This window comes from Spinacia oleracea, chromosome 5 (genome assembly GCF_020520425.1).
Source record: "Spinacia oleracea cultivar Varoflay chromosome 5, BTI_SOV_V1, whole genome shotgun sequence".
Lineage (NCBI taxonomy): Eukaryota > Viridiplantae > Streptophyta > Magnoliopsida > Caryophyllales > Amaranthaceae > Spinacia > Spinacia oleracea.
Window position 1 is genome coordinate 5,228,794 of NC_079491.1, and position 25,233 is coordinate 5,254,026.

The 25,233-nt window shown below is 34.9% G+C and overlaps 5 protein-coding genes across 5 annotated transcripts; 1 reads left to right on the plus strand and 4 right to left on the minus strand.

Annotated features, from left to right (window-relative positions):
- Nucleotides 1-1,548: 1,548 nt before the first annotated feature.
- Nucleotides 1,549-2,842, minus strand: LOC130460817 (F-box protein SKIP23-like). The gene has a single exon (XM_056828404.1). The coding sequence runs from the start codon at nucleotides 2,840-2,842 to the stop codon at nucleotides 1,640-1,642; it is 1,203 nt and encodes a 400-aa protein (XP_056684382.1). The 3' UTR covers nucleotides 1,549-1,639.
- Nucleotides 2,843-6,211: 3,369 nt separating this feature from the next.
- On the plus strand, nucleotides 6,212-9,985 carry LOC110805059 (uncharacterized). The gene is made up of 7 exons (XM_056828446.1): nucleotides 6,212-6,589; nucleotides 7,505-7,616; nucleotides 7,700-7,764; nucleotides 7,930-8,052; nucleotides 8,166-8,252; nucleotides 9,245-9,364; nucleotides 9,468-9,985. The coding sequence occupies exons 1-7, from the start codon at nucleotides 6,290-6,292 to the stop codon at nucleotides 9,549-9,551; spliced, it is 891 nt and encodes a 296-aa protein (XP_056684424.1). The 5' UTR covers nucleotides 6,212-6,289; the 3' UTR covers nucleotides 9,552-9,985.
- Nucleotides 9,986-13,665: 3,680 nt separating this feature from the next.
- Nucleotides 13,666-15,002, minus strand: LOC110805058 (F-box protein SKIP23-like). Its single transcript, XM_022010662.2, has one exon. The coding sequence runs from the start codon at nucleotides 14,877-14,879 to the stop codon at nucleotides 13,737-13,739; it is 1,143 nt and encodes a 380-aa protein (XP_021866354.2). The 5' UTR covers nucleotides 14,880-15,002; the 3' UTR covers nucleotides 13,666-13,736.
- Nucleotides 15,003-15,122: 120 nt separating this feature from the next.
- On the minus strand, nucleotides 15,123-18,226 carry LOC110805049 (uncharacterized). The gene is made up of 2 exons (XM_022010652.2): nucleotides 15,924-18,226; nucleotides 15,123-15,765 (listed from the first exon to the last, which is right to left on the minus strand). The coding sequence occupies exons 1-2, from the start codon at nucleotides 16,592-16,594 to the stop codon at nucleotides 15,687-15,689; spliced, it is 750 nt and encodes a 249-aa protein (XP_021866344.2). The 5' UTR covers nucleotides 16,595-18,226; the 3' UTR covers nucleotides 15,123-15,686.
- Nucleotides 18,227-18,372: 146 nt separating this feature from the next.
- On the minus strand, nucleotides 18,373-22,149 carry LOC110805050 (F-box protein SKIP23). The gene is made up of 5 exons (XM_022010653.2): nucleotides 20,804-22,149; nucleotides 20,428-20,669; nucleotides 20,018-20,073; nucleotides 19,271-19,772; nucleotides 18,373-18,715 (listed from the first exon to the last, which is right to left on the minus strand). The coding sequence occupies exons 1-4, from the start codon at nucleotides 22,039-22,041 to the stop codon at nucleotides 19,308-19,310; spliced, it is 2,001 nt and encodes a 666-aa protein (XP_021866345.2). The 5' UTR covers nucleotides 22,042-22,149; the 3' UTR covers nucleotides 18,373-18,715; nucleotides 19,271-19,307.
- Nucleotides 22,150-25,233: the final 3,084 nt, after the last annotated feature.

A 25,233-nucleotide genomic window follows, 5' to 3' on the forward strand; every position in this document is an offset into this window, starting at 1 on the left:
TAACGGTTAGCTGTCAAAGTAGCGGCTAACTGACATGTGTGTTCGGTAAAAGTAGCGGTTGGTATTTTAAAATAAAATAAAAGTTAGAATTTTTTTAACACTTTATTATAAATTTGTCAAAAGCTACCCGCTAACTTAAAAGCTACTAATTTTAACGTTTGACAAAAGCTACCCAAACGCTACCTCTACCGCTAACCGCTACCTTGCCAAACACTCACAAATTCTACAGGTATAGTGTCTTGACTAGGTCAAAACGGTACCTGCTACCTCAAACGCTACTGCCGAATCTTATTCTCTCGTGGGATAACGCACAAATTAGTCCATGACTCCGCCTTGCCGAAACAACCGTCTATTTTATCCAATCTCTTCCAGTCTTAAATTCATGAGGTAAATGACTATGTCAACAAATGTGTTAATTCTCCGTAAAATAGCTAGCAAAACAAATTTCCGAAATCTTCTTCGAGGACTATCAAACCATTGCAGGAACCTAACAGGGTAAAAACGAATATGGTGCTAGAAACCTATGATTACTGAAATTTAAAGGAATAAGCTACGTAATAGTACCCCGTAAGACTTGTTAAAGTGTACGGAGTAGAATAAGAATATGGTGCTAGAAACCTACGATTACTAAAATCCACCTTCCATTATTCTCTTCGATCAATTGAAACCATTCACACCACCCACCACCAACCATCAAATTATCAAATTCTTACCATGTGATTTTTTTTTTTAAGTATACATGGAATTTAGTTTAGATGTGATTTCTTCTACCGATATCATCTTATGACCTTTTAATGTATATTGTACATGAAAATTAGCTCGACTAAGAGAAAATAGTTTTTAAAATTAATAAGTCGAACAGAACAAAATGTGATTGCTTAAATCCATCTTACAGCACAAGCATATGATGAAGCTTATTTTTGATCGTCATAAGCATATTTAAAAATGACAAGTCACAACAAAAAAAAAAAAAAAAAAAGCGAAAAAAATCACAAAATCAATTTTATTTTTTTAATCTAAAATCAATTCATTAATAAAAAGTCATACGACATCTACAACAGAAATCGAATTTAACAAATAGATAACAAATTGAATCAAAAAGAGGTATTCCTTCATCAAAACTACCATCGTTTGGAAGATCTTACGGTCTAACGATTTGTTGTAGCCGCGATAACGGTTTCCATCCGATTCATCTAAGTCAATTTGAAAATTTGATAACTGGTTCAATCTCGTATAATTTTTTATCAACGAACCGAATTCATGACGATACTCCACCAAAACTATACTAATACTAAAACTCAAACACTCAACTAATCCCACCATAGGGGAACTTACTACACTCACTAATTCCACCATAGGGGAACTTACTACACTCAAACGATGTAGTTTGTAGTTTATTGAGAATCTAAAGACAAACACATGAATAATTAAACCAAAAGGCCGGAAATAGCCAAATTTTCGAAAAAAATTGACTATTTCCGGCCTAAAAACCTTTGAAATTTGTAAATCCTAGAGAGAAAAAAAGGGAGAGGACGGCAAGGTAAATCACAGAATCAAATAAGCAACCACTTTTCTTTCCATAATCCTAGTTGTGGCTTATTCGCGATAAAAAAGAAAAGAAAATAAAATAAAATAAAAACTAATCTCCCCCTGTGGACGAACATGTATCGGTCCACATCCACGACGGTGGTGGCCATAACACGTTAGAATAACCCGGAAAAGAGTCTAGGGTTCCATAATCACCACTGTCAAGGTGAAAAACACCAACAACATATTTGTTCAAAGTACGAATATACTTATCATAATGGAATACAATACAATTCCCTTTCCATCCCGGAAAATCATTGGTCGAGACGAAGTAACAACCATTAAAAGTAACAAACAATATCTTATCATCACCTATACTTGTAATCTTATCCCATTTCTTTAACTCCTCGTTCAGCTTAAACACCGAAAAATTATCAGATTTAACCTTTCTCGTCCGTTTTCTACAAACTAAATATAACTCACTTGATGATGATACAACTAAATATTTCTTACTTTTAAAGGTGTCAACTTTTGTAATCTTTGACATCTTTAACGTATGATAATCCATCGAATACAAAATACCAACGTTATCAACTGCATAAATCTTCCCTTTGAATTCGACCAAGTCACGCATCTTTATCCTTTCTTTCGTCTCGAAAATAACATCATGTTTTTCTACGACATTATTTGCAACAAACCTTGTTGCTGACAAGGATTGGCCTTGAGACATCTCCACAATCTCCACAAGAGTGTAGTTATTAATCGTAGCCCGACTTTCACAATTCGGATCCTTAATTAGTACCACCTTATACTTGATGGTTAGCATAGACTTGATTTTATATATCAAAATATGGAACCGACTCAATTCCGATACATGAAAACGGGAGAGATCCAAAACGTGTGGGAAATCTTTGGGGAGATTGTGAGGATACGGATTGAATTGTTGTCTGGTGGCAACATGGTGGAAAAGGGGAGATTTGATGTAGAGCTTACCAGAAGTAATTTCAATAACGGTTAATAAACACGGTGGTAGATTCGGGTTGACAAGGGATTGAATTCGGATAACCGAACCCATACCCACTCTTAAGTCGGTTGTCGTTGCATCACCGGAGGGGTAACAGTGTGGGATGAGAGGGGATAAGATATTTTCCGAGACTAGGGTATGAGAAACTGTTGTCCTCCATGTCTTACAAACTCGCCAGAGGTTGAAGATATCATATCGGAGATCAAGGCGTTCTATGACGGATATTAAGAGGTCCGGTGGTAATTCCGACCAAGATACTTTCCGGTGATCTTTAGGGTTTATGGATTCCATGATATATTTAGGGTTTATTAATAAATCTATGCTACTACCATGCATATATAGGTAGCGCATTGGAGTTAGCGCCTAAGGAATTGTTAAAACCCTAACTTAATTAACTTGGGTAATCGATCAACCTGGCCCATCTAGATATAAGTGTTAAACTTTAAACTTTGATTTTGGGCCTCTTTAAAACAAAACCAAATTAACAATTAGAACCTTTGGGGTCGTTCGGTTCAACAAACTTGAATGGATTAGTGTGGATATCCATTTCAAGTAGTTATGGATTCAAAATCACATACCAATATGAAATTGTTTGGTTCAATTTGGGATAGTTTCTACGTTTATTGTTGACGTTTGGTTTACTTTGGTGTGAATTATCATTTTCTTATACTCCTTATATTTCTTGAAATTACTACGTATTATACTATTTCTTTTTAACTTTATTAATCTAAATAAGCTTATATATTCCTATAGATTTTTTTTATAATTATTTTCTTTTTTCTAAAACATCTTAATCTTAATTTGTTTTTTCTTTTTAAAAGACGGAGTAGTCAGTAGATGACTTTCAAAAGAAGAAGACGCGAAGAGAATCAAAAATTACTAATCAAATTACCAAATCCAATACCCAATTATTTTTGCATTTGAAACACCGTCAATTCAAATGAGAAGCCCGTCGTGAAGTAGTTGTCGGGATTTTCAGCAGGAATACCTACCTCAAAACTATAATTATAACTACCTCGCCGTGGAAGAAGGAAGGTATGATGACGATGGGTCGCTGGACGGATTCTGAGGCGGCAGTTGTCATCTACCTTATCAAATTCCATTTCCTCTCATGTGATAGAGTTAGAATCCCCCAAGAATGAGATTCCATAGTAAAAATGCTCAACCAAACATAAATTATTAAATATAATGGAATGAGTTCTAACTCCATTTCAACCCATACCAAGATGTCCAATTAGACAAGCACTTAATTGATTACAAATGAAAGAGGTGATATTTATAACCACTTGTAAGATATTACACACGACTACACATTTATACATGTTATTTAAAAAGTAAAACCATAAATTTGTACTTTTTTTTCAAATTTTCCTTTCGTTGGTTATTATATGAATTATTTTACAACTTCATATCCTTCTTATTAAATATTAATTCACTATATAATTTATATATTTTTTTCAACACCCCTATAAATCATATATTCTCACTAAAATCACAAACTTTGAATAAAATGAGCACTTTAAAAAGACGGTTTAACAATCACTATATAATTGCTCGTTCATTGAACAGACTCAAAAGCGAGTTCTTTTAATTTTAACCATCAGTAAAACATCTGGAGCGAATATAAGTAATGCTCTGATAACAGGTGTTGGGCTTATCACTCAATCTATCTATATAATAATATACTAAAAGAGAGGAAATCAATGTGGTGATGACAAATGTCACCCTATGATTCGCCTCTCTTTTAATATAAAAAAGTAATTAAAATATTAGTCAAAATTTGTTTGTTTTATTTTAGGAAAAATATGCACAAAAAAATATTATTGATTTCCATTATAAATCTTTAGATTCTGGTTGATAATAAACATCCTTAAAATATAACGTAAAAATTGAACTTACTAAGATTTTCATTTTTAAAGATTCTTATAATTATGTATAAATAATTTAATACACAATATGTTATTTTCCCCTCAAACTACAAATCTAATTACATGGTGTTGTACGTTGTTCTTTTATTTGATTATCTTATACAGAGTAATATAAAAAATTATATAAAAAAATGAAAGTCAATGTGGTGATAAAAATGTCACTTTTTGATTCTCCTCTCCTTTAATATAAATAAATGAAATTATAAAAATGTACAACATCAAATATTTTACAACCTTATAAGCTCACGCAAATAGGATAAAATATAGAGCCGAGAATCGTCATGTCAAATGGTTCATTGCTTTTTATCAAATATAATAAGCATAACTAACACTTACTAAAAGTTCTACTACGTTGGTTATGAATATAATTTTTTTGACTAATAACTTGCTTATTATAATGTTTTGTTTAGTTACTTAATTATTTTAATCAGACAAACGAATTGTCAAATACTCTAGAATACAGTTTTAAAATTCAAAATTATTTTACCAAAAAAAAATGTAGAGTCTAGGGGTGGGTTTGAGGCGAGTGCGGGAGAGGGTGATGAAGAGGGGATTCATTTTATTTTGTACCTCTCAAAACGGGGATTGGGAGGGATGAATATCATTTCTATCATTGATGGAGGGGATATAGATGAGAATTGTAGACGGGTATGGATATGCAGGCTAAAAGTGAATTATTTATCGAATATAGGGATGGCAAATTGTTAGTGGGGCAAGTTTTGGGGATCCCCATGTGCATCCTCCCTAAGTGTGAGAGGATGGATAGATGTTGCAGGGTGACAGGGCTGTGAGGGATTTTAGATTGGACCCGTCTCCGTCCCTAATTCTACATAAAATTGATTATGAACATATAGAAATAATAATACTATAAACTTAGTAGTACATATTATAATGTTTTGTCTATTTATTCTTTCATTCTAATCAGACAAACCATTTGTCAAATACTTTAGATTAACGTTTAAAATTCAAAATTATCTTACAAAAAAAAAAAAAAAAAAGAGTCTAGAGGTGAATTTGAGGCGGATGTGGATACACGGGGGTGATGAATTTTATTTTGTATCTCTCGAAACGAGGATTGGGAGGGGTGTGTATCACAGACCCACCCTGCCTTAAAGTCATCTCTAACTGAATAAAGTAAATGGTGTACATAGGTGTTAAATGATCGGTTATTACTCAAATTCATATATTAAATTGTAATCTTCTAATTGTAATATCAAATAGTTAATGGCTTTTTACCAAAGTTACCGAAGTTATTACCTTAAATAATCCATTATATTAACAAATGAGCGTTCTTCTACGTGTCATCTTTACCTGTTGTACTGTTTTATATATTATAAACCGTGCATCGCACAGGTATTATACTAGTCATTTAACTAAATAAAGGGTAAACTTTAAACTTTGACTTTGGGCTTCTTTAAAACAAAATTTATTAGAGAAACTAATTCCCCAATACCTTTAATTGATTACAAATGAGTGCGGTGAGATACATAACTCGTGACATATCGACATATCTTATCTATGTCTTTAATTTTAGCCATTAGACCTAAACATCTGTCACAAATAAATATAATGTTTTAGTAACGAGTCGTAAAAAACATTTTATAGATTTTTATAGGTCGTAAAAAAAAAACAATTTATCTTTGTACTAAACCTTTTAATTTGTCTATTTCGGGTACTGCTAATACGGCCACGACCCCAGTAAATTCTTTTTATAAGAGAAGCTTGCGTGTTGTCCTAATAAAAGCGAACGGCGGCAACATTACACATTTACACAACTACACAATTACACAATTATACACTCCCACTTAAAATGGAAAAAGAGAGAGACCTGACGATGACGATGGAGGACCTCGCGGCTCTCGGCGCCGATATGTTATACGTGCCGGGGATGATAGTCGGAGGCGGAAACAGCGGAGGCGGCGGCAGCGGCAGCGGCGGCATCACAACTTTCAAGCAACTGAAAGAGAAAAGCACGTTTGTTCCCGACCTAACAAACTCCAGGTCGTACGACTGCTTGTTGAGGAACCAGATGAGACATTTCTACTGGAACCAAATCCAGAAGTTTGGGGGTTTGGAAGGTCTTCTTGGCAAGAATTTGGTCGTTTTTCAGGTATAATTTACATATTTTGATTTGATTGTGCTGTGTATTTGTTGTCGAAATGTGTTTTGGTTTTGTAATTGGTTCGAATTCCGTGTTTTGTTTTGCATAATTTTTTTATGGAATTGTGTTTTTCTTGATGATTTATTGATTTATGGCTCATTTGGAATTGTGCTCGAGCTTTTTAATTTGTTGATTTATTGTTGTTAGGTCAATATTAATATGATTTCTGTTTGGTATTCTAATCAAGTTTGAGTACAATATTTCGATGAACTTGTCTAGCGTCTTTGTTTTCTTGCGGATATGAAATTTATGCTTCAAATTGATAGCGACAAAGATCGATGATGATGTATTGGAGTGTGGATGAGAATATCTTACAGATCTAGTTACAGTAAATTCATGCTACCATTTTTGCTGTTTGGAAAGAAAAGTGATACGGAGTACTAGATAATTTGGACCGAAATAAAATCTTGAAGTACCGATTCTTTGATCAATAAATCAGTCTAGGATTATGTAGGAAATTTGTTGGATTCAGTTTTGATATGCTGCTAAAATCTTGAAGTACCTATACACTAACCAGTACACAAGGGAACATCTTACTTTCTGGTGACATGCTTCTTGTGACGCTGAAGGAATATATTTTAGAACGCTGCAAAATCAAGAGTCAGAGTGTCTGACGATTCTTTGATCCATTGAGGCATTAATCTATTCAATAAACCAGTCTAGGATTATGCTACTAACTGCTAAGTCTTGTATACCAATGATAGAGGCTCCAATGAAATTTGTTGGATTCAATTTTGATATGCTGCTAAGTCATATATACCAATGAGATAATATTTGATTTGAGGTAGGAACTCATGTCTGACTCTCCTAAATGTTATGTCCTCAATTTTTCTTCTCATTTCTTACTAATTCTCTTCTTTTTAGCTTGTCTTGGTTGATGAAGGTAGAGACCTGCAAATGAAGCTGTATCATGACGTTTCCAAACAGAATCCAGAGGATCCCAATGTTGCTGAATGTTCTAGAAACTTGTTTAAAGGTTTTATAATGAGAGTACTATTTTGTTTCAGCACTCATACTTATTGTCTAGTTTGAAATTAATCTTTCTTATGCACATTGCAGCTCATATTCCGCATTTGCTGCAATGCCTCCAAGATTCCAAACGCTGGGTGTACTCTCGCTCCTTGGTGAGTGATATTACATATTTGAGAATACTTTTACTTTCTCTAAATAATGCTTTTTTTATTGTTGGAAATTCCACCTCCATGAAAAGTAAAAAAACTAAATAGCCTGTTTTTTGTTATCTTAATCAACTTTAGTCTCTTATGATGAAGTTATAACTTCCTTTGAAGGTGATCAAAGAGTATAACAGGGCCTTGCTCGATGATACACTTCTGAAGCTCCTCTCCCATGACCCTGTTGGTGGCCTTAAAGACATAGCATTTGATGTCCCATTCGGTACTCCTGACTCTGAGGTACTGTTGAGTTTATTATGTCTGTTTGACATCCCATTTAACAAGCCAAGTCTTATTGTTACCTTTTTTCATAAGGCTAATATTTAAAAACGATGTTGTGGTTTCTTATGAAGGTTGATAAACAGTTGTATGACTTGATGAAAAATCCAGTGAAGGAGTACAAAGATACACCCATGCCACTTGGAATTCATTGTACTGAGGTACTATTAAGATTATGATGTTCCTATTGGTAGTTTAAACTCATTTGTTGTTGAAGGACTAATAAGATTAGTTCCTGCAGTCAATTGGATTAATAAGTTAATAGTTTCTTTGACTGCAGTTGTTATGCATTGTTCTAGAAAAGGGTTGTGCTCTGTTGAGTGTTGTCCATTAATATATTTGTTGTTCTCGGGGAAATTAAGCTACATGTCCTACTGAAAATGCTTTGTTTCCTGAAATGCAAAACTACAAGCCACAAACTTGTCCACCCTATTGAGTATTGGTTGATGTTTTGGGGGTTGTCTACACTTTTTCTTGATGCATTTTTGGAGGAAAAATAAATATCACGGTATTCTTACAGGATGTACGTGTTGTATCATCAGTGACTTGACTTTTAGAGCATTGCTCTGTTGCTTAAATATTTCTCTTTCAAATTGTCACTGGTTCCTCTTTCAACTTGGCGCGGTTAAATATTTATTGTCATGTTTGTTGTTTATGCCCTGTTGTAGGATTACCTTAATTGTATACTTTATTTAAGTGCTTGTTGTTTTTGGGGTGCATCATTTTTTCGTAGGACCTAGTATTATATATCACACCCCGTAGTCCAGTAGGTTATCAAATAGCTGTAAAACTTATGGAAAGGATGTTGTCAATTTGGAGTTTCAATTTTAATTGCTTGGATACAAAGAGGGTACTTCTGGTCATCTTGAAGTTAGACTCTTCATCAACTAATAACCATGGGAATACAGGAGTAATATTTTCCAGACTATGATTCAATATAGCTGTAATATAATGACATGGATTTTTATTATGGGGGGGGGGGGGGGGGTATAAATACAGCTGTAAAACTTGACAGATCAACTTGGTACAAACATAACAATAGTAGATTAGTATTTTAACACTATGAATCTATGATTTAATATTTTTAGATGATCGATTGGAAAAACTTGGCCCTGTTTGAAGGTTATAGTGACATGTATTTGATTCAATTCAGGTCTTGATGTTTCTTGCTGGAGATTTTGCTCTCGATGATGCTGGAGGCTTGAACAGTCGTAATGCAGTTCTGAAACTCTTGCGTTATCTGAATACTGAGGATGGAATGCAGAAAATATATGTAAATCGCTTAGCCCCTATAGTGAAGTCCTATATATTCTTGTTCGTAATGAGTCCAAATATTGTTTATGATTACATTCATAATCTTGTTTATTTAATTGCAGGGGTTTGATGAGATGGTTGCTGGTTGCCCCAAAGTGAGCCCTGAGAAGATAAAGTCGCTGAAAGACGTGCATTTGACTACTTGATCATAAGCTGTACTCGCGTGTTGGTTTCAGAAATTATGTTCCACTTATCGGATTTGTTTTGGCTATGCTGTAGAGAACTTTGTGAATAATGTCGCTGAAAGACGTGCATTTGACTAGTTGATCATAAGCTGCACTCGCGTGTTGGTTTCAGAAATTCTGTTCCACTTATCGGATTTGTTTTGGCTATGCTGTGAGTTTGTAATAATTGTAGAAAACTTTGTGAATAACGAGACTCTAAACCCGTCAAGTAACCTTAGGGAATAGGGATGCAAGTAAACTTCGTACTGGTCTTTGTAGCTTAGCTTGGAGCTGAGTAATGTAACTCTAAGCTTCTAGTGGCCGGTTTTGACTGGATATACAGATTCTCAAGTACTTTAACTGACATTATACGTGCTTGTAAATCACCATTTCAGGCAATCTATTGCTTTCCTTAACTTCGTTGACGGTGACGACTAAGTTACGGTTGATGTACCGGAATGGTATGGTGGCCGGATTGTCACAGTCGGCAATGTGTAGGTTGCAACGTCTACACTTGTTTTCCTTGAATGATGGATGACTACACTCCATTGCCTTTCAATCTTTTTTTCCATCTGAAATTGTTTTTGTTTTCTTTTGTTGATTCTTGTTTATTGGAGTGAAATTATATACTAGCATTGATTTAGAAGTTAAAAAACTAATTAATAGGGTTAATTTGTTTCCTAATTTCCTATTATATAGTCCTTACCCAAGTTAGGACTTGGGACTAGATTAATTACTTGACAGTAGATGTTAACACAAATTCTTATTTACAATGGGAGTAAAAGTTAACTCAAAATGCTTAAAAGTTACGCATATATATGTAAAAGTTATCTATTTTTCAGTGATAATTTTTTTCATTTTAGTAAAATTTATTTCTTCAAAATAACTAATAATGTATAAAATTAATCATTTAACCTTTTAAAATATTTATCATCAATTTTCTTTTTACTAATATAAAAGTTAATCAAAACTAGGCTAAAGTTACAAAAAAATGGTTAAAGTTATCTTGGTGTACAATAATTTATTGTACACTTTGTGCGCACAAGACCTTTTGAGATTTTAATCTACTTGCGGATAATCTAATCTAGTTTTTTTGACGGATTAAGTAATTTGGTCAACAATATTTTTTTTACTTTTTATAAGGACTATTGTAATTTGTACATACGTCATCACTGGCTAGATAAAGATTTTATTGGTTGGTCAATGTTAGGACTTCCATAAATGAGGTGTTTTGGTATTGAACCGACCCAATTCCGATACACGAAAACGGGAAAGATCCAAAACATGTGGGAAATCTTCGGGAAGAATGTGAGGATGATTATCAAAATGTTGTCTGGTTGCAGCATGGTGGGAAAGGGGAGATCTGATGGAGAACTTACCCGAGTTAATTTCGATACAGGTTAATAAACACGGTGGGAGATTCGGGTTGACAAGTGATTGAATTCGGATAAACGAATCCATAACAGTACACGTCATTTACTATAGAATTTTCGCTCTACAATAATACGAAGTATACTCTATGGAGAAATTTGTAAATCCTAGAGAGAAAAAAGGGGAGAGGACGGCTAGGTAAATCACAGAATCAAATAAGCAACCACTTTTGTTTCCATAATCCTAGTTGTGGCTTATTCGCGATAAAAAAAAAAAAAAAAAGAAAAAAAAGAAAAACTAATCTCCCCCTGTGGACGAACATGTTTCGGTCCACAGCCACGACGGTGGTGGCCATAACGAGTTAGAATAGCCCGGAAAAGATTCTAGGGTTCCATAATCACCACTGTCAAGGTGAAAAACACCAACAACATATTTGTTCAAAGTACGAATATACTTATCATAATGGAATACAATACAATTCCCTTTCCATCCCGGAAAATCATTGGTCGAGACGAAGTAACAACCATTAAAAGTAACAAACAATATCTTATCATCACCTATACTTGTAATCTTATCCCATTTCTTTAACTCCTCGTTCAGCTTAAACACCGAAAAATTATCAGATTTAACCTTTCTCGTCCGTTTTCTACAAACTAAATATAACTCACTTGATGATGATACAACTAAATATTTCTTAGTATTGGTAGTTTCGAGATAGTAGATACTTTTGAAGGTGTCGACTTTTGTAATCTTTGACGTCTTTAACGTATGGTAATCCATCGAATACAAAATACCAACGTTATCAACTGCATAAATCTCCCCCTTGAATTCGACGAAGTCTCGAATCTTTATTCTATCTTTCGTCTCGAAAATAACATCATGTAATTGTAAGACATTATTTGCGACAAACCTTGTGGCTGACAAGGATTGGGTTTGAGACAACTCCACAATTTCCACAAGAGTGTAGTTATTAATCGTAGCCCGATTTTCACAATTCGGATCCTGAATTAGTACCACCTTAGACCTAAATAATTTGATTGGCTTAGACTTGATTTTACATGTTTTGGTATGGAACCGACCCAATTCGGATACACGAAAACGGGAAAGCTCCTAAACATGTGGGAAGTCTTCGGGAAGAATGTGAGGATGATTATCGGAATGTAGTCTTGTGGCAGTATGTTGGGAAAGGGGAGATCTGATGGAGAGTTTACCCGAGTTAATTTCAATAACCGTTAATAAACACGATGGGAGATTCGGGTTGACAAGTGATTGAATTCGGATAACCGAACTCATAATCACTTCAAATTTGATTGTCTTCAGATTCAACAAGAGACATTGTGGGACAAGAGGGGATAAGATGTTTTTCGAGACTAAGGTAAGGGAAACTGTTGTATTCCATGCCTTACAAACTCGCCGGAGGTTGAAGATATCATATTGGGGATCAAGGCGTTCTATGATGGATATTAAGAGTTCCGGTGGTAATTCCGACCAAGATACTTTCCGGTGATCTTTAGGGTTTATGGATTCCATGATATATTTAGGGTTTTATAATAAATCAATGCTAATACCATGCATATATAGGCAGCGTATTGGAGTTAGCGCCTATGGAATAGTTAAAAACCTAATTTAATTAAATTGGGCTGACCGCTCAACCTGGCCCATCTAGATATATGTGTTGGGCTGACCGCTCAATCAAGCATTTACCTTAACAAAGTGTCAACTCTTTTTTTTTTTTTCTTTTTTTTTGAGTGGAACAAAGTGTAAACTTTAAACTTTGATTTTGGTCCTCTTTAAAACAAAACAAATTATAGAACTGATTCCCAATCACCTTTATTTGATTAAAAACTAGATTACATCCATGTACGTACGTGTATTCTAAAATTATTTGATAAGCTTTTTTTAATATAATCTAATATATTTGAGTGAAATATTTCTTCCTAAAGATACTTTTATTTCCTACTATGTATTACTTTCTTTTTTATGTTATAGACGTTAATTTGATCAAGATATTTGATATACTAACCATTCGAAGTCGATAACTTTAGTGTAAGGGATACTCTCGTGGACCAATTTAACACAAGAATAACATATTCTAAACTTATGGGCCCAAAGCGCAAAATGCCCAAAGCCCAAATCCATGACCTAAATATTCCACAAACCCCTACTTTATCTCTGTATGTGATACGAAGTATATTAGATACTAATGTTGGGAGTCGGAGGCCCTGATCTGGGGAGCCTCCCCGGGTTCGGGTTCACCTTGCAGAAACTCATCTACACGCTCAAGATTCGAAGACCCGACCACATCACAAGATCCCGATACCAGAACACATAGAATCCATGTTCATAATGATTAAATTACAGGGAGATGAAACACCGAAACAACAACCCAGCATATAAAAAAGTACTTCCCAGATTGTGTAATCCGAACTGATAATGTGACAACTAAATCTACCAGAAGGAGTGCTTGCTTTCCTACATCAACCATGATAATACTGCAACTCAAAACGTTGAACCAAAACTTCTATCCTTAACATTAACAATCTATAACATTAACAATCTATAATAAGCATCGTTAATGTTGATGTGTAATGTGGAGAACACAAACCAACTTTCTTCTTCGTTGCGTTCACAAGTCTAAAAGGTAATGACACAAACAAACTTAGAGTTGGCATTTTTAATGAACTCTGATCCTGTTATTCGAGAAAGAGACTAGCCATTAAGCATATACTACATAACAGTACAGTAGATGAATCTTACTGATCTGTTTTATAAAAGTTGATGCTTATATCTCACCATTTAGGGGAAGAAAACATGAGAATATCCTGGATAAGTTTCTAAAGGCCTACAATCACCATCCTCGAAATGAAAAACAGCAACATCAAGATGAAGTTTCCAACTCTCAAAGATTTTACAGTCAAAGTTTCTGATACCAGAATACGCAGGAAAACTACCTCTACGAAATACAATACAATTCCCTTTCCAACCCGGAAAATCCTTAACAAACGCAAAGAAACACCCATCAAAAGTCACAAACAGTATCCTATCATCACCTATACCTTCAACAAGTTCATCCCATTTCTCGTTCTCTTCATTCAGCTTAAAAACCTTAAAAGCTGCATCATGATCACTTATCTGACACCGTCTCAAAACCAAATACAGTTCTCCACCTGATACAGCTAATCGTTTCTTGTAATTGCTTCTCGAACTACCAGAAAGTGTTTCACTAACACACAACAACTTTAGCGAATGATAATCCATGGAAAAGACACTACCTTTATGATCAACTGCATAAACCTTTCCTTTAAAATTCACTAAATCGTCAAACTCACTCCCTCTGAAACAAACTTGCTTCGTTTCCCCATCTTTAAGCCTTGTTACAGATAAATAAGTGATCTGATCATACAACTCTACCACAGTACAATCATCAATGGTGGGACAAGATTCATGAACCGGATCCACAAACAAAACCACCTTATTATCATATTCAGTTAATCGTTTCTCAGAGAACATATCTTGATCAGGTCTATCCACCTTTCTAAGAGTATAGAATCTACCCAGTTCTTGAAAATCAGACGAACCCAAATTTTCTGGGAAACCAGAATTCAAACCTTTAGTAACAACTCGAGAAAGGGGTGCTCTGATATAGAGTTTACCAGGGTTAAGCTCCTCAACAGAGATCAACCAAGGTCGGCGAATACCATTGACAGTTGATTGCAGAAGAAAAACAGAGTTTGCCACTAAAACTGAAGAATGATTCGTACCTTTGAAGGGTAACAGAGGAGACAAGTAGTTGATTGAAGTGAGCATAGATAAAGGGATTGAATTACGCCAAGCCCGACAGACGGCCCGGAACTGCATCATGTATGTTCTCCTCTCTAGCCTTTCTGCAATGGATACTACCAGCTCCTGTGGCAATGCCGACCACGGTTCACGGTCCATTTCAGATTTGTGATTTTCTGAAGTTTGGTGTTGGTGGTGGTTGTGGGAGGAAAAGCAGAAAAAACTGATTTAAAAACTTGCAAGTTGTACTAAATTATTATGCTAATATGAGAAAATTAATGTTTAATGAGTGGTGAAGATGTGATTTGGGGACTTTATAAAAAGTGGGTGGAGTGTCATTATCTAATCCAACGTGTTATGGAGTCATTCATGTGCCAGATTATGCCATAAGAAGTAAATGTCACAGTTTGTCACCTTCTGATAAGATTTTAAACCCATCATTATTTCTAATTATTATGATGAAAACAAGGCATCTACACAACTTTACAGGGGGTATTTGTCAAATTCAATATCATATGAGCTTTCTTTTAGTAAGATAAGATAAGATTTACTTTTGAGTTTAACTAAACTCATACTGCAAAAATATCTCTGTGGTGTTCATATTGTACTACTCCCAGAACGGTCTCAAAACTAACTTGTTATGAAACTTCAAGTGACTTAGTATTTCAAAGGTAATTTAAATGTCTCACAAATCACAATAGATTAGTATGAGATGTCTAAGTATCAAGTGTGTGGTGTGAGTCACAAAATACATACTAAAAAGAAGAAGTTTTGTAGCTGAAAGATTGTATCATAGAAGCCAGCAGGTTTCTGTTAAACAAGTACTGGTTAGCATTTAACTGTACCAACTGTCAGTTACAGGACATATACTTAGCATAACAGACATCTGTTCCTTGAAATGCAAATTCCATGAAAGTGAAGCTTTATTACCTCCATGGCCATTTGTCAATTTCCATGACTCGTGCCTCATGCAAAGAGGTAGGAGACATATCTGAGCTTACGAGGGGCTCTCTCTTTCACCTTCTCGTATAATCCAGATAAAATTCTGACAATGGAAAGGTAAGTTTGGTCAGTTTTCCAGTGAACATACCACTAACTGCTACATAAGCCAAAAACTATTAACTATGCATACCACTTTCTTGACAGAATTTACTAGTGTGATGTTAGATTATGTACTGAAAGAGAGGAAAGGAGGAATGTTACCTAGCAAAGGAGGGAAAACCAGGTTTAGCCCAAGAAGGAGGTGGCCAGAAAAAATCAGACAAGCCCGGGTAAGATGATATAACCCGACCCGGAAAAACACCTTCATGTAAATAGACTACAGCAATCTCAAGGTACTTATTTGCTTTTAGAAACACTAAATCATCAGGATAACACCATCCAGAATGGTAGGTAGGGAAACGATTCTTAGGGAACATAATATAATTCCCTCCAAACCCAGGTAAACTTTCAGAATCAACAAAGAAGCAATTATCAAAGGTAACTAACAGTATTCTATCTCTAAAACTATCAACCTTATTCCACACTTTCTCCTCAAAATCAAGGTTGTAAACCTGGAAATAATCTCCGTATGGCCGATGAATCAAATACAGTTCCCCAAACGACTCCACCAAAAGCTTATGCCGTTCACTTCCCTCGTTATAACCTGTTGGGATTGGCCAAGATATGACAGTACTCATCATACTTGATTCACAACCATTAATTAGATAAGCTTTTCCGAAACGATCAATAGCACAAACTTTCCCTTTTAAATTTACAATGTTTATACTTCTTCGTTGTCCACTCCCTAGTTCAAAACAGACCAAATTCCCAATTTTATCAAGGGAAAATATTATATCTACATTATTGTTGTGAGACAGTAAAATAATCTTCATAGAACAACTACAACACCCATTAATAATTAATACGTTTTCTTGACCATTAGCAAAACAGAGTTTAAGCACTTCACTGATTACTGAAACTCGCAAATTTGACAAATCCAAGGTGTCTGGGAAATTCAGGGGTAGATGATCAAAAGGGGTTTTAGTGAGAGGAAAGCGAGGATGGAGTTTACCCGGGTTTAACTCCTCAACTGAGATTAACCATGGTTTGACATAATTAGCTTTGGTTGGGGTCTGATCAAGGGGTTGAAGGAGATACAGGGCACTTCTTATCAGCAAAACAGGGAATTTGATTGCTTAAAAATGGTGGGGTCAGTTGAGATTTGGCGGGGTAATTGGTTGTCCAATAGGTGACTGGAAACCGGGGCAGATGAGCGCCATTGCTTGCAAACTACCCGGAATTCGCAGCGGTCTATCTGGATTTGAAGTTATCGGAAATCTCTGATAGTAATTCTTGACCGACCAATCAATCCTACAATGTTGTCTCTTCGCATTGTTTTTCACCTGTTTGATGTTTTCTCAGGTGTTGAACAAGGCATTTGGTTTCGTTAACTGGGTTTGAGTTCGTTACAATTTGTAATTTCGTTGTTTATATATAGGTGTGGACTTGTGGAATTTTAGGTTTAAACTAGCAAAATAAAAAGATTTTTTTTGAGGGGTTAAGAACTTTAGGTAGAATAGGATTATTTCCTACTCGTATTTTTGTACTCCGTATTACCATCACAAACCAGATTTTGGTATCAACAGTACTCGAATTGACAAGATCACCCCCAATTCTTCAGTTCTCCGGAATTCTGGGTTTTTCTGCTGTACAATTGTACTAAATTATGAAAATGAAAGGGTTTTATGTTTGGCGCCATTTTTAAAAATGTTTGGCGCCATTTTTAAAAATGTTTTCCGCCATTGAATAACTTTTTACTCCGTATTGTTTAATTGTTTTTGCCTTTTTGGTAGTTGATGAGTTTTGGACTTTTGGGTATCAAAATCAAAATCAAAATCAGGTAGGTTGGCCCAGTTAGTGGTCCAGGAATACTCTGCCATGATGGCCCACAGGCCCATCATACGAATCTGGTTATTTTTTAACAAAGAAACATACATTTGTTATAACTTTTCCTTTGGGTGTGCCTCTTTATGGATAACAAATGAATTTAATTTTATGAAATGTGTTAAAATTATGATCAAACATTTTAACATTTGACACAACTTACATTTTGCAATTAAAAACTTGCATCAATGAATATGAACCAATATGTTTCAGGTAAAGCTCCTGATCCCAGCATGTAAGATAATAGAATATACACAATCTATTCCTACGATAATTTAAAGGTTGTTTCCAATCATCATAAGGAGTTGTAGCATTTGGAAGAAAAATTCACTAAATTAAAACAAACAAACAAAAAAACAAAAAAAAAACTTTACTTGCACTGAGTTGAATTGTTTACTTGTTCTGTTTCAGAGTTCTTCAAATGCTTTGTTTTCAGAGGCCTTCCACCACAAGCTTTGCCTACACAGGTGAGAAGATCACATATCTTACACTTCTACCGCTGTTTGAAGTTAATCCCTGCTGCAAAAACAGATATCATAATCCACAATGCTAAGAGTTAAATATGGATTTGTGGATTTCTTTGTGATGCCATAGCACTCCTTTGGAGTCCAAAACAATTCCTTCAGATCAAATCTGGCAACTTGTATCAGATTGCAGGACTTCAGAAAATTTTGAAAGATTTCTCATGCAAGGAAGTCAGGCACAGAGCATAATTTAAGCTTCAAAATCAAACAACCCTAGCTTGGATTTATATACTTTACTTGCATTGAGTTGAATTGATTACTTAGATTTATATATACATGACAATCAGTTTACAAAAGATGAAAAACAAGGTCAGCAGGTTCTCGTACTAGACAACAACTTTCTTCCTGCAGAGGCCGTAGTTAATCCTGCAACTACAAGGATCACATAAAGGTTTATCCTAAACATCAATATGTACATGGTCTGCTGCAAAACCACCAAAACACGGTGGAACAAAAACTTTCATCCATACGTAAAACCTGGTGATGCGTCTTCAAGAGTGTAGCTAATATATCAGCTTGAAAACCCTGCCTCCTGACTCCGAATTCCTAAACATTTCAAGAATAAGAGCTTAGCAAAAAAGTATTTTCCATACATACATTATCACCTACATAATTAGCAGAACTGCAGAAGCATCCTATTTATCAAACAACATAGTGTAACGTGGTGGTAGTTGGTACACTATTTTTACTGTATGTGATTATCAAGATTCCACGATATAAACACATTACGAGTATGTATGAAATGAAAATTGATTTTTTTTTATTAGGTGCACCTAGTATGAAAAATGGGGGATGATGGAGATATTTATACCATCCTAAACTTAGATGGCCGACATATGCTCACAACAAGAACAATATGAGAGCTTTAATCCCAATATCGGCACATATGCTCACAGGTCCATCAAAAATTATTTGAATCACAAATATAGCAAGGAAAACACAAGATGTCAAGCTACAACCACTACAAGTTCCTCACTTGCTCAAAGGAAATAAAGGAAAAGTCATAGAATGATACAATACAAACGAACCAAAAAAAATCCTCAAAATACTATAAATTGGTTCAACTGAAAGAAAGTGAACAGAATTTGATGAAAGAGTTACCATATAGCAGAAGAGGCAGAGGGCTGAACATTGTCCTTCAGCTAAGCACATCTTTCAAATATAGTGAAGCCGAGACCAATTGGCTCTCCGGGGCAAGCTCTCCTTGTTCGGCCAATTTTCCTTCAACTTCGCGCAATTCTGTTTGGAGCTTGGATTTTGCCATCTCAAGCTCCATGATAACCTTGTTTTTGTGAAGCAACAAAGCCTTTTCTACAAAAGGGACTAGCCAGTCTAGTTTAAATCCCATTAACTGAAGGTCACGTATTGTTGACTTCAAATATTTAGCTTGGGAGTCATCTAAGGACCTCCCTGGGTCACTTTGAAGAATGATAATTATCTTTGCAAGAGATTCTAAGGCCCAAGTAAGGAGGTAATTACTGGTGACTACATGCCCCTCCGTTATGTTTCCATGCTTAGTCCAAATCTTCTGCAATATCGGGACCAAATGAGAGCTTACATCAACTCCTAGGAATTTTGATTGTGAGATATCCTTTTCAAAACACTGCAAAAGATCATAGAGAAACTGAGCCAGATAGAAAGGGAAGTATAGCAATTACAGGTTTATTTAGATCTAAAGGACATGAAAGTATATTTCAGCAGAAGGGAAATCTTGAAGTGAATTCCACTCATGGACATTAGTTCCCCAAAACCACTTTATTGAAGCACCACTTTGAGTAATGCATACAGGATATATGGCCACATTTTAGCAAAATACATCCGCCATGTCAATGTTACCAACCAAGTTACCTTAAGAGGAGAATTCACTGCTGGAGCTGAATCAACATTGGCTTGATTCTTGAACTCTGAAACAAAGTTAAGGATTCAGTCTGAGAGATTGATATAACATAGCTAAAATCAAGGGGTGGGAAAAAGGAAAAGAAGCCCTAAATTAAGAGTGTACAATCTTCATTTGGCACCGGCTAAAACCAACGGGCTAGAAGGTAAAGTCTACTTTTGATTTAAGTCACGATCGAGTATGTGAGACTGAAGCTAAGTCTCTTGAATATGTGACCTCGAGTTTTCTCTATTATCTTAGGTAACCCATTAATCATACACTCATATGATCTGATATGTTAGTTAGTTTCCCTTTATTTTCTTTAATATTAAACAACAAAGTTGAGTTCTCAACATAAAATGCATGTGATAAGCTTTATTACCTTCATGAGCAACGTTCTCTAGAACATTTTGAGTGCCCTTGGTAACCTGCACATTGTTGGGGGACATCTCCTCCTCCGAGATGAGATCTGGAGCAATTTGACTAGGGGAGTCGCTGTTCAACTTTTCTCCGTCTTCTTCTACTTCATCTTCTCCGTCTTCTTCTACTTCATCTTCTCCATCTTCTTCTACTTCATCTTCTCCGTCTTCTTTTTCTTGACCATCTTTTCCATCTTTTTCTTCACTAAAGATATCACCACAGTCCACAGACCATCTCAAAGTTAGAATTCTTCATGAAAATCTCTAATATATAAAGGGTGAATTAGCAAGTATACAAATGTCCTGATGTTGATTAATAAAAGTTGAGGACAAACTCACCATGTGACCAAACAAGCATTTGTCCAAAGCCATGAAGGGGGTGGCCATAAGACCTCGGAATAGCTTGGACAAGAATCTATAGGGGACATAGTAGGACCACGACCACCTCCCTCAAAGTGATAAACAATAATATAATCGGACACCTTGTCATAACTTGAGAACGTGTTAGAAAGATATCGATAGAAACTATCTTTCGGTGATACAATGCAATTGCCTCTCCACCTTGGAAAATCCTTGGCCGAGGCAAAAAAGCAACCATCAAAAGTAACAAACAATATCCTATCATTACCTATACCTTCTAACATATCCCATTTCTTTTCCTCCTCATTGAGCTTATAAACCTTAAAGGTTTGAAATCCAATGCTAACTTGTCTAGTATAGACAAAATACAATTCACCACAAGATACAGCCAACCGTTTCTTGGTATCGCTTCCCATACAATCAATCAACACTTCCTTTACAATGCTCAACATCTTTAACGAATGATAATCCAATGACCACAGCCTACCAAAACAATCAAGTGCATAGATCCTCCCCTTGTAATTAACAATATCAACAAACTTGCTCCGCCTTCCCTCAAAAACAAACTTGCCCCACCGTATAAATTCATCATGATTTTCCCCAATTTCAATCCTTGCAACACCATGATTAGACAACTCTACAAGAGCACAATCACCAGCTTTCGGGGACGAAGTGTTGCAATTCGGATTCACAAACAAAACTACCTTATTACTTAAAGGGGGCTTTAGGACTGGATCATCATAATACTTGACAGCACAATCGCTACTACAGTCGTCGGAATTCTTATCCACAATCTTATAAGTATAAAACCTAGCCAATTCCGAAACGTTAAATTGAGATAAATTCAAATCTTCAGGAAAATCTTCAGGCAAATTTTCAGCAATTAAACGAGAAAGGGGTACTCTAATGCAGAGTTTACCTGGGTTTGACTCCTCAACGGTGACTAACCATGGTGAGAGCTTGGGATTGACAGCTGAACGAACCAGAAATATGGAAGTTGCCACTAACACTTTGTTGCCACCCATATTGTGTGGGAAGAGAGGCGATAAGATGTTTTTTGAGGTGAGCAGTGAAAGAGGGGAGGATGATCGCCATGTTTTGCAGACTCGCCGGAAATGGAGAATGTCAGCTCGGGTTTCAAGACGTTCTGCGATGGCGATTAGCAGTTCCAACGGTAATTCCGACCAGGGAACTCGCCGGCGATGGTGGATTTTCATTTTTAATTTCAGTAATTGGGAGGAGACAATTCTAGGGTTCTTGAACAGTAAGGGAGTAAGGAACTGGCTCTGTACTTTGTAGGAGTAGTTCAGCTGCAATTGACACCGAGCTTCTTTTTTTTTTGGATATTACCGGTACCACAAATTCTTACTATTTACAAAGGGTTTACAATAAATATAGTAGACCGGAGTAATAATTAACTCAAAATGTTTAAAATTTAAACTTATATATGTAAAAGTTATCTATTTCGTAGTAATGAATTTTTTCATTTCAGTAAAACATATTTCTTCAGAACCACTAATAATGTATAAAATTAATCATTTCACCATTTCTATCAACCTTTTTTTTACTAATATTAAAGTTAATCAAAACTAGGTTAAAGTTACAAAAAAAAATGGGTAAAAGTTATCTTGGTGTACAATAAATTTATTGTACACCTTTTGCGAGCAAAACCTTTTGTACCAGTACACCCCTGTGAGTCTATGACGCGTTTGGTGTAAGAGAACGAGATTTAGGGCCCGGTATTTTTTATTTTATTTTTTCGTTTTTTACAAATTAAAAAGAAAAATTTGTAAATACAACCTCATAAAGTTCTCTATTTGTTAATTACAACCTTAAATTTTTATTTTTGTCAATTACAAGTTTACAACCTTAAACTTATACATCCATTTTAAATTACAACCCAAAGTTATTTTCCGGCAAAGATCACCGAAAAATGATATCATAATGTTATTAAAAAAAATTACATAATTTCTATAAAAAAAAATTAAAACGATAAATAAGAATTAAAACAAAAAAAAATATTGAAAAAATATTTTTTATATAGGTATTACTCGTATGTACTTTGTAAGTTTTTTTAATAACGTTATGACATCATCTTCCGATGATTTTTGCCGGAAAATGGTTTCGGGTTGTAATTTAAAATAGATGTACAAGTTTAAGGTTGTAATTGACAAAATTAGAAATTTGAGGTTGTAATTGACAAAATTAGAAATTTGAGGTTGTAATTGGAAAATTTGCCAATTAAAAATCAAAGTATGAAAATCACAAAAAGTAAGTGTTTGTTGTCAGTTTTTAAAATCTAACATGATATGGTTATTATAAGTATGAATATTTTCTAAGTTTATGATTCAATCTAAATCATATGACTTTTATAACCAAAAACTAAAAACTGGCAGTGTTACCGAATTGAGAATTGATTTTTTTTTGGCAATCCCTTATTTGGTTAGATCTTTAGAAGGGTCGGTCAAGTACGCATCAACTAATAGTAGACTCGTAGTTAGATTCGGCAAGAATTGATCTGACCTGCTAACTTAGCCTGAAATTAAACCGAAAATAACATGTTTGTGTTTGAATATTTCATCCTATTAAAATAATCGGGTCGACTAAGTCACATGACTAACCAGTTTAATTAATTAAATAGGTTAGGTTAAGCTTAATATTTTCGACCTGAATTAACCCGATTTAATCCATTTTTAACTCGTTTACAAATAAACATCCCAAAAAGTTGATTTTAAATGAAAGCCAATGAAAGTTTTAGAATATTTATAGTACCTAATGCATTTACTTATACAAAATTTCAATCATACATACGTTGACGAATTTGTTTAGTTAGATAGTTGAAAAAAAATCGTTTTAGTTAAATGTCAATACTTACAAAATATATAAAATGGATTAGATGGTTAACCCGTTTGATACAGGTTGGGTTAGGATTGCAGCTTCTAAACATGTTTAATAAATGGTGTAGGTTTGGATCAAGACTTTTTCAACCCGTTTATTATCAACTCAAACACGAATATGACCCACCTGTAAACCATACCTAGTCGTAGACTCGTAGTACACCTTGGATTCAGAATGGGTCAACTCGGATGAAGAATAGTTCAGGACATATCTCACATATATGTATCCTTTTCCAACACTGCAACATGAATAGCCTAATTAGCCCAGTCGGAAAAGTGGCAGATTGGATAGAATTTTAGGTTCCAATGTTGGTTCACGAAATAACCCAAATATTTGTAGGCTTCGGCCAGTCAAAAGTGTACGTTTAGGTGCGTTATATTCTACTAATTGGTTGATAGTCTTTACTCTTGACACAACAGCTTAAGTTAACAAGCTCAGGAAGCCATGAACCAATACCTTTTTGCAACACAATTCATTGGTTACTCGTTTTTAGATCTGGTTATTGGGTGGGTCGGGTTAGGGTTGGTGCGGGTCAAAAGCTAGCTAGGTAATGAAAGGGTGATTTTTTTAGCGGGTCGATAATGGACGGGTCAAAAGCTGGTCGTGGGTCAATAGCGGGTCTTTAGTGGGCGGGTCAATAGACGAGCAATGAAAAATGAAAAACAAAAGAGCCGTGTGCAAGTACAAGTGAATACGAAGCTATACACATAATTTTTTGTATAATTACTATTTTAGTTTTGAAAATTATTGTGGTATAAGTTTGACCCTATAATGACTCTATCCAATAAAGGTCATTCACTCCTTCACAGTAAAAGCCATGTTGGTGTATATGTTCCAGCTGTCACTTAGTAGTCTTACTAAGTCATGACAGCAATGACAACATTATATTTATTGGGTGATGATAAAGGTCGCAAGTTGCGACAACATTTAGTTGTCGCAATCTTACGTGTCGCAGTTTAATTGGTACATATAGGCGACACGTAAGCTATGAGTCAGAATAATATTTTTACTATCAATGCAATATTTTTACTATGAAAATATGTAAATAAGGTATTCGATATAAATAAGGAAATAAATTAGAATATTAAGATTTTCCTAGTTTTTTTTGAAACATTTAAAGTAGGATATATAAATTAAATATTTTATTTTCCAATTTAAATAATGACACATAAGCATGTCATGTCATCATTGTGACACGGCTTAAAGGACGCATGTTGCGACCTTTATCATTTTCGATATTTATTAGTATAAATGTCCTACTTTAGGCTATTTACTAGATAAGAATAATGATTGTACACTTTTCCTAATTCATTACTAAGAAATGCTGGTTTACTCTTTCTCCCAGAACTTTTAGTTCATCATATTTCTTCGTCCAATCTTTCTTCAAATTCTACATCTAATATGGTATCAGACCAGATTAAGATCTATATATCCTGAATCTTCATCCAATTACGAATCCTTTCATCCTAATTTCTTGACCCTAATCCCTATATCCATTTGACTACCATGTC